The sequence below is a fragment of the Pelmatolapia mariae genome, linkage group LG20 (assembly GCF_036321145.2).
Source record: "Pelmatolapia mariae isolate MD_Pm_ZW linkage group LG20, Pm_UMD_F_2, whole genome shotgun sequence".
Classification (NCBI taxonomy): domain Eukaryota; kingdom Metazoa; phylum Chordata; class Actinopteri; order Cichliformes; family Cichlidae; genus Pelmatolapia; species Pelmatolapia mariae.
In genome coordinates this window covers 29,611,663-29,625,226 of record NC_086244.1, presented here as the reverse complement: position 1 = coordinate 29,625,226, position 13,564 = coordinate 29,611,663, and the positions used below count along the sequence as shown (strand labels likewise).

Below are 13,564 nucleotides of genomic sequence, written 5' to 3'. Positions count from 1 at the left end.
AACCTTTATGACCTCATCAGGCTTTATTGAAGTTAGCTAGCTTAACTTTGATGCTAATAAAAGCTAAACTTTCTCCTAGCCAACAATATTTTCAGACCATAACCATCAGCTGGCCCGGGATTACTACATAGCTTAAGGAGATAATATCGGCGTGTATTATTTACATGGCTCTACTTACTGTGTTGTCAAATTTGGCACAAAAAGAGGACATGACAGGTTGCTTCGTATTTTAAGTTTTTCAGTTGATCCCCACAACGCGCGCGAAGTCTTTGCATTCTTTGCGCACGCGCGAGGGGGTTTACGTCCAGCCGGAACTGTCGCCTCCGTTCATAATACAGTAAGACAACATTTAATATATTTTTAAAAAATCCTGTATACAGGCACTGTTTCTCAGCAGCTTTTTAGTCTGATTGATTTGAAATAGATCTGCTTATTCACCAGGGACAAGAGAACCATGTTTAGATTTTTTTTCTGTTTTGCGGTATAGTAAGTAATATTGAAGGGTAAACTGTAAGTATTTGTACTTTATTTTGTTCACATTTTTAAACTTTCTATTCTACTACAGTTGTCTGACTGCTTTATTTATCAGTTACTTCTCAGGATCATACCTTTCTGTCCAGTTAAAACCACATATACTATCCTCCCCATGTGATTTTTAACTTGATATCTTCCTGATAAACTACACCTACAGGAGATGCTTGGCCATGGAAACCCATATCAAGAAGCGCCTTGTGTTATGTTAGTGCGAAAGGAGTTTTGGAGTTCTGCACTTACTGAGTCAGCAGAGCGTTCGCAACTTTTAGGGACCATGTGCCTCAAGTCTCAGCAACCCCGGTGTGTAACTTTATATGGTCTGCCACTTCGTGGGTGGCTGTGGTTTCTAAATACTTCCACTTTTCAAAAATACCTCTTACGGTTAATGTTGGAACATCTAGGTGGGAAAAATTTCCAGGAAATGACTCTTTAAAAGTGTGGCATTCTATTACAATACAACGCTCAAATTCAAATTGAGCTCTTCAAATCTACCAATTCTTTTACAAATGTTTGCTAAGCCTGAACACATGGCTATAGATGCTTGGTTTTATACACATGAATTCAAAGAGTGAGACAGGCGACACAGTACTTTTGTCCTCATAGTGTATTTAAACACCTTTAGAAAGAAAGAAAAAAAACTTACAAAGCTAAAAACATGGTTGTTTTCTGACAGGACAATAACACTACTAACTGAAAACACTACGTCTAGATGAACAGAATCAATTTTTGGGGAACCCTACTAACATCTTCCTATAGAACCCATTGTTGTGCAATAAACTACTCAGCAGCAATTAAACTTAGCCCCACTTTCAACATTACAGCAGTGAAATGCAATACACACAGGTATCAGGGCAACAGCAATTCAACAACAACACATATAAAAGGAAAACACAATCAGGAAGCATGTTTCCCACGATAATACTTGCATATTCACACCTAAGTAAGATTTAGAATACAGGATTTTAGCTGGTAGTGGGTATTTTCACAGTGTGGTAGGCCTACTGCTACTTAGAATCTGCCACTTTTGCAAAGATAAAACATTACATTTCCCTCGAGTGTGAAGTCATTTATTTATTTCTCCTATGGCTGAAATATTTACAAAATATGTTTGTTAGAGTATTCTGTAATTAAGAATACACATAACAGCTTTTTTAGAAAGGCATCTTCAAGCCCATTTGAGATGCAGGACTCCTGCATTTCATAAGCTAAATATGGCTTAGCACATGAGAAACATTTACACTGTATCTATGGCATGTTTTGACAACATTTGACTTCCAAATACAGATCCTAAAAACTCAGCAAACCGGTCCAGAAGACCAACATCCAGCTGGTAGAAAGCCTGGACTGTGAAGTCCATTAATTTCATTTTCACCAAAAAATTTTGTACGGGATGTTCCCACACTGAAGTGCAACTTTTATTAGGAAAATATAACAATTCAGTGCAATTTTTACAAACAAAAATACAACTGGCAGTAAAGCTGGCACCAGGTGTAAGTGCACTTGTGTGTGTGTGTGTTTTATTCAAACTGCTACTATGCCAGCACTACTAAGAGCATGAACAGTTTCCTGTGTGTAGTTATGCCTCCATCAGTGCATTTCTTTATCTTATTGCCATTAACATTACACATAAAATACCCCCAAAAAAGCCAAATTCCAAAGGATTTTATGGCAAGCTGTAGCATGCTCAAAAATTAAATTTTTATGCACATGGTTAAAAATTGCAAAAATGACCCCAAACGGCCTTGACAGATGATGTGTTTACCGAGTGTTTTTTGTATAGATATTGCTACATGTAATCATTAAGTGTTCTAATGCTCAAACTCTTCTCCCTTTTGTGTGCATACTAAGTGAAGTGCACCATGCTATCCTCGCATTCTTTGGGCACAGAGAGCTTGTAGTTCTTGCAAATTAACTTATAATTCTTTCCATCGTTGTTGTCCCAGTACTCAGCACCACAGACTTTGTACTGAATGGCAAACTCTAACACTGCTTCTGGTTGCAGGAATGGAGGTACAGGCAGATGAAAACGAAATGTATCGCAGCTGATTTGGCCCATTCTAACCTCACAGTTCTTAGTGATGCTGGACACCCAAGAGGCCTTAGCTTCTGCACAGCTCTTCCACCCTGTAAAAGAATAACGAGCCGTCACATCTTTCTCAAAGTCCAAATTGAGGACTTGGGTGATTCCGATGACCCCCAGCTCAAAACACAGGACTCTCTCAAGGCAAACTTTCTGCTCATGGAGACGATGCAGGAATCCTGGATGGTCTCCAGGTTGCTGGGCAAATGCTGGCTTCAGGTATGGCAAAGAAATCTCCATATGCCTTCCATCTGCCATCTCTGCACTCATCAACAATCTAAAGGTAACATGATGGGGCACAAGTGGATCCTCTCCCGATTTAAAAATCTTGACGTCTTCCAGGTCCAGTCCCAAAGAGTCAACAAACCGTACGCCAACACTTCTGCACTGCTTCTTCTTGTCAGTGGCAGAAGGCAGCGAGTGCGACCGCTGACGGATGATGGGTTTAGGCGTAGGTTCACAGGAGAAACTGCGGTGAAACTGTTGTTTTGGGAACGAAACTCTGGGGCTCGGGGGGCGGATTGGAACTGGCTTCTTCTGCACATTAGGCTTGTCAGCCCGGAGCATTTCAGTCAGGTTAATAGAAACACACGACCTCCTCTGTTCAGACTGTGCTGGAGGAATCCTCTCAAGTCCAATAAACCACCCTTTATCCATGTGTGGTGAGAACAGGGGTTCAGTTCACCTGTAAAGTTGGGAAGTATTTAGTTAGCTGCAAATTTTACTCGCGTTAAAAGCATAAGCTTCAGCATCAGCTTACTAAATGCAACAAGCCGTGAAGCAACTTTCAACAGAGCAACTTTGACGTTTAAACAGTAAAGAGTGGGCGTGTACTCGGGAAGTACGTGCCCGCATGCATGCATACGGTCTTTTTCTGCCTCTCTAAATGACTGCAGTATTCCTGAAACTGCCTTTAACATCACTTGCTGCAATCAGACGTTGACATCACCTCACCATGTGAAGATGCGAAGCGTCAGTCACTTATAAGCTGCAGGAAGCAGCCCAATCTCGATCCTCCATGTAGAGTAGTATTATCAGTGCTGCGTGTTTCCGTGCACCGTGTAGTGCCTGTTATTGGTTGCAGCCGCGTAGCCTGATTTGTAACTGCTAACTCCCTTCATCGCTCTCCAACATCCCATACATGCATTCAACGTGAGGTCTATACAGATCAGCTGACGTGCTCGCAGTTAACAGGAAACTACACACGGACCAGAATGATGTCGCATGGGTGATTGAGTACTTCAAATGAAGCGGGTGCGAGTTCACGCTGTTTAACTCCTTCTCTGGGACACGGTCCTCATCGGATCCCATCTTGTGCACTCCATTTGCTTATCGACTGCAAGCAAGACTCTGCAAAAAAGGGGCTTCCGCAAACGCTTTAAAATGAAGCCAGCGCGCTTTTAACTGCAAGTCCCATGATGCACCGCTGACGCTCGCTTCGACACCAACAGGCGAGCCAGTCAGCAGCAGGTAAACAAACCTATCTGACTGGGACGGCGAGCCAAACAAAGCGTTTGCGCCGTGTCACCGTCTCGCATTTGTAATGGCGATGAGGACGACATCGGGGAAGGAGACGCGCCAGCTGTCAGCAAGCGATTCAAATAAAAGCTGATCTGCGATCGAGCAGCGGGGCCATACGACGGGGATTAGGAGGACGCGTTTCAACCTGCGGATACAGGGGACGCTTGACATCTACGCACGATGCACTGCAGCATTTTTGAGAAAATGGGTGTTTTTAGCCTCATTAGCAGACTGGAATATGTGATCCGAGATGTCGGTTGGGTCCTTTAGCTACCGTGTGATTTAACTGCGTCGGACTCGAAAGCAACAATCATCCCCCACTGTGCTGCAACATGGGGCCCATCATGCAGGAGCGCACAGCATCCACGACACTGAAACGCGTCGTTTCCAAAGAGAAGATTCGGGTGAAAAATACCGAAAATAGCGGGACAGTAACCAGGTAGGCCTCGTTTACGCTGACGGGTATTGCACGTTTTTTTTCTTTTTATTTGTATCCCTGACGCGAAGGCGATCCTAACAAGCCCGTGTTATGTTTTTGCAGTTCAAAGAAGGGTAACAAGACGAAGAAATCTGTGGGCCAAATGAAAAATGGTCTCCCAGGACCAGGTCAAGATAAGGACACGGTGACAACAGTGCACAGGGTATGTAAATGATACCCTGATAAATTAAAGGGATGTAAATGTATACAACATTATTATTATTATTTTTATTATTTGATAGCAAGATAGTGTTGCCTCATGAGTTCCTACCTGTGTACATAAAGCAGAAGTAATGAGAGATTGTTTTACAGGGTGCACAATCAAAAGGTGCCAGAGTGAAGTCTTGCACTACACGCAATACAAGCAAAGTGTCCAGGTAAGAGTGGAGTTGGGGGTGTGCATGCTTTGCGAATACTTTGTAAATCCCTAAATCCCCAACAGCTTTTCCTCGTCTGTCTCCTTACAGCCCCGAAGAAGAAGGAGGGGATTTGAGACCTCAGCTCCGCAAGCAATCTTATGCACACAGGAAGGAGGAAAAGCGAGAAAATCAACGTGTGTCCCAATGCAGCAGCGAGCTCCAGCAAAACCGTGGGGGGATGGGAAAAAATCGGCGAGCCCTCTCCCTGCCTCTCTCTCCGATATCAGGAGTACGGCAAGTGCCAGCTCAGCCCCTGATACACTCCCCAGCTCCCACTCCCGAGGCACTCCAGCAGCACTACAACCACAAGGATGATGACACAGACAGTGCAAGTGATCTGTCGGACTCTGAGAGGCTTCCAGTTCTGCCCTCCCCATGCACTCCCTGCACCCCTCCCCATCTCAACCTCCGGGCAGAGATCATCAACTCTAGCGACTTTCCCCCAGACTTTCCGGGACCCCATGGGGCAGTGGGTGATGAAGATGAGAACGAGAAACCCAGCTACAGTTACCCAGACTTTCTTCCTCCTCCCTTTAACAGTTGGAGTCTGAGACAGCTGGCAGTGTTTCTGCATACAGAGGGTCGTGGTGCCCCCCGGCCTAAGCCAGTAGGGCCCTTAGAGAAGTACCTGGAGAGGCTCCTCCAGCTGGAGTGGCTCCAGATTCAAACGGTGCAGGCAGAGAGCAGCCGTCCGCCCGGGAGCCGCCCAAGGCCACAGGGCTTCTCCTCTGCCACTACAGCTCATCAACCTAGGCCTCACACAGCTCCACCATCCCGACTCAACTCCCCAAAAGGGCTGCGGCACACCCAGCGAGCATTCCCATTTGCACCCGTCAACAACCCCCCATCACCTGCCTCAACCCAGCACCAGGTCTCCCGCTTTCCAGTCTGTCCTCACTGTCACATTCGCTACCCATTGTGCAATGGAAGCTGCTCTGCTTATGCCTACCAGCGCCACTCACGACTCAGCCCACTGCTTGAGCGCAGAGCCAGACCCGGTGCACCGACAAAAAGGAGCAGCAGTGAGACCCGAGCTCCCTCCACAGAAGGTAGGAGCCCAGGAGGGCAAGGTGGAAGTGTGGGAGGGGCTCACACCCCAGTTAGCCCCTCAGCTGGAAAGAGTCACCACAGGCAAATGCAGGCTGCAGGCAATGCCCGTAAGCTACCCCAGGAATCTGGCACTAACCCAAACAGCAGAGGTCAGGCGAGGAAAAGCCGTGTCAGAGCTAACTCTGAGACAGATGTTAAAAAGGAGGCTGGTGGCATGAAAGCAACTGGTGCAGAGAAACGTGCTTTTGCTGCAAGTAAGAGAGAGACCATGACATCCAAGAAAGAGGAGAGGGACTGGCAGAAGACAGAGGCAGTAGGCCAGGCCTCTAAAACAGCCATGAAAAGAGCTGCTAAAGACCTGTCCTCTCTCCCCAAAGCCCCAGTCAGTAGTAAGCAGTGCGGCAAAACGAAAAATGTGCACTTTGTCGCAAAGTAACCCCTGTAGACTTGCAATATAGTGCTTTCCTTAGAGGTTACTCGGTACAGGAGCTTGAATCTATGCTTGCTTTCTGTGTAAACTGTGTAATACTAACATGTTCTAACTGTTGTACAGCTAAATCAGTAAGTGGTGTACAGCCTTTAAAGGTCGAAACCATCAGCAATTGTGCAGCTAGAATACAGAAAAAAAACAGCAAAGATAACTCGACATTTAAATAGAGCAGAACTATATACGCTGCATTTAATTCCGAATGTACAGTTATAGTTATATGGCTCACTATGAGCCTGAACACTGCTATTATTCAAAAAAAGTAAAGCTTTTGTGTACAATAAATAAATAAGTAAAACTATTGCACTGCACAGTCATTGCTCAGTAATCCTCTAATGTTAAAATAAGCATTTACTGTCCCGCTGGCCAGTTTTCAGCATAAGTAATCCACAGTGAAGATAAACAGAGGTCACTATGTTTCAACCATCAAATACGACCATAGCTGTTTCAGTGCAATTTTTGAATGTTGGAATGTATTTGTTTTCAATGTTCTTATTTTTTTTTCCTCAATGTTGCTTTTTATTGTTCCTTTGGTGCCTCCATGTTTTAAGACACATTTTAAGTTAAAGCAAGTTTAGGTGAAAAGGAGGCACAGTAAGTGGTGGGGTACTGCAGTAATGTGGTCTGTTCCAGATATATTTGTGATATGGTTTTACATTTTCGGTTACAAGGGCTTTTCATGTTTGAACAGCTTGAATTGTAGTTATGATAATATACTGTATTTTGCATAGAGCTGAGCTCTTTCTATCATTGAAGACGGTGTAATGTTTGCTACGAATGTAAATGCATATTTTTCCAAATTTTATATGCCATAGTTATATTTATCAGAAGTGCTGTGGTTGACTTGTACTTTCTTCTTCTTCTTCTTCTTTTTTCCCCCCATCATCATTGCTGTTTACACTGTCACGCACAAAAAGAAAAACACAAAGAAAAAGAGCTGAATGTAACTTTGTGTCATTCCCAGGATTCAATGGAAGTTCAGAGGATCATAGCTACTAGGCTGTAATGTTCTACATATCACCTCCATATCCCATACTTGACGTCTGTAGGACACTGTGTTTACATGAGTATTTTATGTTTCTTGTGATTACTATGTGCACTTGATTCATGAAAACACGACACCAATGTAAATGTGCTACTTATTCTGACTGCACCTCTTAACTTAAATATCTATGTAAACTATCAAAGCCATAGATAAGGGGCCTGGAGTGGCAGTGTTGTTCTAAATGTGTACATTACATCGACATGCACGCAGAAAGATTGTGGTATGTACAGTATTTTCTCAATGTTGAATGCGAGTATTTGTAAGGCATAGAAATAAATGTTTTGCACACAAGCGGCACTGGTCTGTTGGTCATTCTTTGAAGCACCTGAAATGATGCTAGATTCGCACCTGTTTTTGTCATTGACATTGTGCATGCAAATATGCAAACACATGCTGCCATTCAAGCACATTGATTATTGGATTCAAAAGAAAACCCTCTGTACTGGTGTATTTCTTGTTGAATGTAATGTAGGGTTGTTACATGGTTTGTAGTAGAATTTAAGCAGCAGATCTGCACAGATAACTGTATAAAGCATTAGAGATGTATTTCCCCATAGCTGACTGCTTGATTAGACCCCTCAATGCCACCCTGATCATTCGATCTTTAACACTAAGTACTGGAGTAGCAGCATTGTAGTAGAAAATCTCAACCTGATTATGCCTTCCTTTGGCATGGAAATGGTTTTAGAAGCTGGCGAAGCTGTTTCTCTCTGTCGTTTACACACCCTGCAACAAAGAAGAGGTTCTTAGAATGGGAATTACTGTTGCCTCGAAAAGAAAAGGAAACAAAAACCAGGAGCAGCACATTTAGGCTACCTAGGTGTGTGTTGGCTGTGAAACCTGAGCTGGCAAATGTTTGTAGGTTGGCATCCTCTCTGTAGACAGGACCATCATTCCACATGAGATCGTAGCCACCCACTCTTTTCTCCTTCCCAGTGAGCCTAAGGAGAAAACAGTCCATTAGAACACAGTATGCAAAAAAAGGAAATGGAAGTAAGATGTTTAATGTTGGTAAGCTTTTCAAAAGTGCTTCTTCACACCCACATTCTTAACTTTTAAATGTGCTATAATCCAGGCTCAGACCATATAAAATGACTGCAGGGAGGGGAAGCCCTCAAACTCTGCTCCCTAATGACAAAACGGAAAAACATACGAACGAGGTCTTTACCTTCCCTCCATATCCACAACATTCAAAGTGTCTTCCAGCAGTCTGCATTTCATCTCGTAATCCTCCTGACAGCTGGGCGTGTGTGATGGAGAGGCATTCACCTCAATTAACCACCTGCGGAAAGATGAAGGGTTGATTATGTTCAGCAAACATTTACTTTCATGCCACTGTGGGCCAATCCACGAGTACAGCAGACAGTTCATTAAGGATGGCTAGTATTTGCAGTGGACAGAGGTGCTTTAATTAATCCGTGTGCTGTAATTTAACACAGCCCAGCTCTCAGCTTATCAGATATGCTGAGCATTTCGTTTGTGGTTATTCATGCATTTCTAGTGAATTCTCCTACCTTAGGTATTTATTTCAGTTTTATTTTATAAATATGTAATACAAGTTATTTCAGGCCACTGAGAAACCCAAAAATTCTTAAGCGTGAGCATGCATGGCTTAGCAGTGTATGTTTAGAAATACACGTAAATATGATAGTGCACTGTGTTGGCATGTGTTTATAGACTTACGGTTTGAGGTTCTGATCCAGTAGTATGTCATAACCATAGAGCTCAAAGCAGTGTTTGTCATTAATAATGACCTTTTGTACACTCTGCAGACTGCGGACAAAGATGTTGTCCATCTCTTTAAATAGGGTTTCTACCATCTCTCTGCCGTGTTTTGCGGTCAGGTATCTTCGAAGCTGTTGCATCTGCCACTTGCATCCCTGCTTATCGTTGGATGAAACAATGCAGCAATAAAGAGATAAAAGCTGTTTAAAACAGACATGTTTCAGAACATGTAAATGTAACATGAGCTCTTTTTCTTTGAGGTTCCTGAATTACACACCTTCTTGTGATCATAGTCAGGTGCTGTTTTTTGAACAGACACATTGGTGAGATGCATATCTGAAAATAGGTGCTAAGGAGAAAACTTTACTGATGTGATTCAACATGGACAAAAGCAAAAAGAAAATTAGGATGTGACAGTCTCGGAAATGTGGCCAAACTGAGCTATTTAAAATTTATTTTTACATGACTATTTCATTAGACAGAGCCTACATTTATTATGCTGATAACCCAGGGCTAAATTTATATTAGTAAATGTATCAGCATTCAATTTAATGCTAAAAAAAATCAACAATAGCAGAAAAAGGGATACACTTGTCATCAATACTGCTGAGGGAAAAGCGAATGCCTGAGAAGCGCGCAAAGCCATCTCGATACAACCAGGCTTTCAGGGGTACATACTGAAAGAGAGACAAACTGATTTTAACATGCAGCAGATTTTACATTTTATATAAAACTATGCAAGCTACAGGGATCAATACATACTGATGTGACCAGCACATAGACCCTCAGATCAAACTTTCTGCCTGTTGGGGAAAAAAAGCATAAAAAGTAATGAAGCAAGGATATGGGCCTCTATTTTCTCATCGACTACAGTTAACATTGCTAAACAAAGTATTGTCAATTTTCATTGTATGTTAAATGAAACTGTAAATTAATTATATTAAAGTGTATTTTTTTAGCATGCTCATTACCATTGATTAAATAAGGGTTCTCTATATAGCGCTGTGCCACATAGCTTTTAACTTGAACTCCGTCCTTCTGTTCCTCTGAGCGGGAACCATCCTGTGTGAGTATTATCAATCAGACTCTCAAAATGTCTCCTTTTAGCAGTTTAACTTACAACCAGTTTTTTACATAACCCCACCTTCTTCCACTCTATGATGTCTTTCAGTTTTCTGAACAGAAAAATGCCTTTGCCTTGAGATTTTCCAACCTAGACAAAAGAAAGATATTTTCATGACATCGGAGCAACATGGTTATAACTTATTTTTACTTTCTGAGGTCATAAAAACTTTTTTTTGTTGTTTTTGCACCTGGTTACTTGTTTTTTTCTTTGCTTGTTTTTTAACTAACCGGCTTCATGATCCAGGTGCTGCCAGGGCATCGATTGAATTCCTCTACAAAGAGATGATACTCACTGGGAAGTGCAAAAGTGCAAGGGAAAAAATCACAGTTGGATGCTTCTATGCGACCGACCTCCCTTTCAAGCTGTTTCTGGTATCTCTTGAGGTTTTTCACCATAAGATTTTTGCGAGTCAGCTGTAGTGCAAAACATAGAAACAAAGGAAATGACTTGTTTACCACTAAAATGTCCATTTAACAGTTACATGAAACCACAGGCTGATGATAACTCACCTCATAATGGTTGCGAAAGTGGTTTATCCTTACGTGCTTCTCCATGTATGTATGATCAAAATTCTCCCTCAGCCATCCCACATCACACCAGTTGAAGTCCCACTCACCATCACTGTGAGGAGGAGAAAAGAAAGCTGCAGGATCAAAGACACCACTGCCATCCATCCCTGGTGTAGCATTCTCTGGGGAATGTTCCTGATTTCCTTCTATATATGCAATCCTGCAGATAATTCCACAGAGTCTTTCTAAAATATCAATCTACTCACTCTTTAACTTCAATCCAGTTTGGTCTTTGGTGCAAGACATCTTGTATGGTGTTACAAGGCAGGCCACATTTGTAGCGCACACAGCTTCTTCCTTCCCTGAGGAAACACTGCATCACAGTCAGTGCTGCCAGTACATGTATTTTTAAATGTACAATCAAATTACGAACAACACTTACCGCTCTTCATATGAGCCTTTGTATCCATATGCCTGTAAAGGTAAAGGAAGCAAAAAGAACTCAGTGACTGTGAGGAGTGACAAAATTTAGCTTTACAAACACTTGACAATTTCAAGCTCAATTGGTAATTGAGTGTGTAGTTGTAAGATGTTGAAAAATGTAGTCAATAAGCAATTTTTCAGAATTGGCAAATGGCTGCTTAACCCCAACTTCCTCCTAATTTGTGGCTCTCATGTGTTACTATTTTATTTCAGCGTTAAGGCCACAAAGTTGGGATAACCCAAAGTCAACGAGTGATTTTCAGACAACTGAATACAACACTGAACAGCACTCTTCTGCTTTTATTATTAAATTATTAGCTTGTGTATCCCGTAAGTAAGTTATAACTCTAGCAGCTAGGCAATGCCACATCCACATCTTTGTTATGGGAACAATGTCGCTTCTTTCGGTTTACCTTATACTTTGACATGGATGCCCTGACCGCAAAAAACAGAGGAAATTGTGGAAATTACTATTACTGTATTTTTCTTACTTTCACGTGTATTTTTAAAAACACTAAAAATGTAACGCGTACTAGCTACAATAGCAAAATTTAGCTACTGTTCAACAGTGTTTAACAACAATGTTACCATGGCAACCTTGCACCATACTGTCGGAAGAATGTCCTAGTGTGCTTCCCGTAGAAGACGGAGATTTATTTTTTCAAGCAGAAGCGGTATTCTGAAACGACACATAAAACGCTCACGAAGGTTGTAATAATGTGAGGTTTTCATCCAGCTCATTTGAATCACAGTCCTGCACCAGCATCTATGACTGGGTCTCATGAGCTGCTCGTTAACCCGATAATATGGAGAACATATTAAAAATAACAGGCATACAAAAGCTTCTAAAGAATGATGAAAACAGTAATCATTATTATCTTTATTATTAAGAATCTGTTCTATCAATTCACCACTTAGTGGCGCCAAAACTCCAATGAGTGGGCCAAATGGTGCATTTGTAGCATATGTTAATCAATAATAGTATTTTGTTTATCAGCATTTAACATTTATTATTCCCTGCTAAATTAAACGAATTAATGTGCAATTGCATTATTTACATATTTGTATTATTTATCTGTCAACAAATATATAAATGGAAGCTAATACTGCTATATTATTATTATTATTATTATTATTATTATTATTATTATTATTAGTGTATAATCCTGCCATAATCCATTAACAAAAACCAGAGACAGGAATTGCACTTAGTGAACTGCCATCACTATGGATTGATCTTTAATCCCTTGCTTCTTAAATTGACAGAACACAGTGCTCTGTCAATGGTTAATTGAGCTCATCCAGTTCGATTTAATTTATATAACGCTAACCAACAATAACAGTCCCCTCATCGTGCATATATACACTGCAAAGTAAAGACCTACAATATTAGAGAGCAAAACCCCAACAAGCAGAGGATTAATGGATTGTATCTAATATGCATATTTTTCTTTGTGACCGAAGCCTGCTCATTTAAGTGTCATTACTTTCCTCGAATTTTTTTTAATGTCTCTGTGATATGATCAGGACCCACACCGTGTTCAACACCCACACATTTAAAAATAAAAGTGCTCAAAGTGACGCACTCTGAGCACCTTTATTTTTAAATATAGCATTCCCACTGCTTCGGCACCGAATATATTTTCCAGCTCCTTCCCACAGAAAGCACACCGCTCGTTCCTGAGTCCAGGCACTAGAAAGGGGCAGAGTTCATTAGTTGTAAGCCATCTCACCTGTCCTCTCCGTCCTCCCGGCACAGCCCCGTGATCTTACCGTACCACCCCTCCATTGCAGCAGAGCCAGAGACCACACCCCTGCCACAGTCTCATTGATCCTTTGGTTATTGTTAATGTTCATTTAAAAAAAAAAATCCGTGGTGGGTTGGGGTTACAGTACGTGGAAAGTATCTCTTTTTAAGCTATAGCCAGTTTGCAAAAACATTGACATTTGTTGTTTTTCAGCGTACTGTCAACAAAGTGAGGAGAGCTTACGCTGGACTCACATTTCTGTGAAAAGTTAAATAAACTGGCACATTACTATTTGTCACCTCAAACAATCATCCATACTTTACACTCTGGTTTATATGTATATGTAAATAAAATCTGAT

At 41.7% G+C, this 13,564-nt stretch overlaps 3 protein-coding genes across 3 annotated transcripts; 1 reads left to right on the top strand and 2 right to left on the bottom strand.

Annotated features, from left to right (window-relative positions):
* Positions 1-1,133: 1,133 nt before the first annotated feature.
* On the bottom strand, positions 1,134-3,780 carry ppp1r3da (protein phosphatase 1, regulatory subunit 3Da). Its single transcript, XM_063464394.1, has 2 exons — positions 3,569-3,780; positions 1,134-3,299 (listed from the first exon to the last, which is right to left on the bottom strand). The coding sequence occupies exon 2, from the start codon at positions 3,269-3,271 to the stop codon at positions 2,378-2,380; it is 894 nt and encodes a 297-aa protein (XP_063320464.1). The 5' UTR covers positions 3,272-3,299; positions 3,569-3,780; the 3' UTR covers positions 1,134-2,377.
* Positions 3,781-4,076: 296 nt separating this feature from the next.
* fam217ba (family with sequence similarity 217 member Ba) lies at positions 4,077-7,905 on the top strand. Its single transcript, XM_063464392.1, has 4 exons — positions 4,077-4,574; positions 4,677-4,776; positions 4,926-4,990; positions 5,081-7,905. The coding sequence occupies exons 1-4, from the start codon at positions 4,468-4,470 to the stop codon at positions 6,516-6,518; spliced, it is 1,710 nt and encodes a 569-aa protein (XP_063320462.1). The 5' UTR covers positions 4,077-4,467; the 3' UTR covers positions 6,519-7,905.
* A 364-nt stretch (positions 7,906-8,269) lies between these two features.
* On the bottom strand, positions 8,270-13,246 carry ttll9 (tubulin tyrosine ligase-like family, member 9). Its single transcript, XM_063465038.1, has 14 exons — positions 13,191-13,246; positions 11,417-11,448; positions 11,241-11,364; positions 10,975-11,086; positions 10,693-10,878; positions 10,484-10,552; positions 10,311-10,401; positions 10,102-10,142; positions 9,929-10,016; positions 9,617-9,675; positions 9,298-9,494; positions 8,783-8,896; positions 8,431-8,555; positions 8,270-8,340 (listed from the first exon to the last, which is right to left on the bottom strand). The coding sequence occupies exons 1-14, from the start codon at positions 13,244-13,246 to the stop codon at positions 8,270-8,272; spliced, it is 1,365 nt and encodes a 454-aa protein (XP_063321108.1).
* Positions 13,247-13,564: the final 318 nt, after the last annotated feature.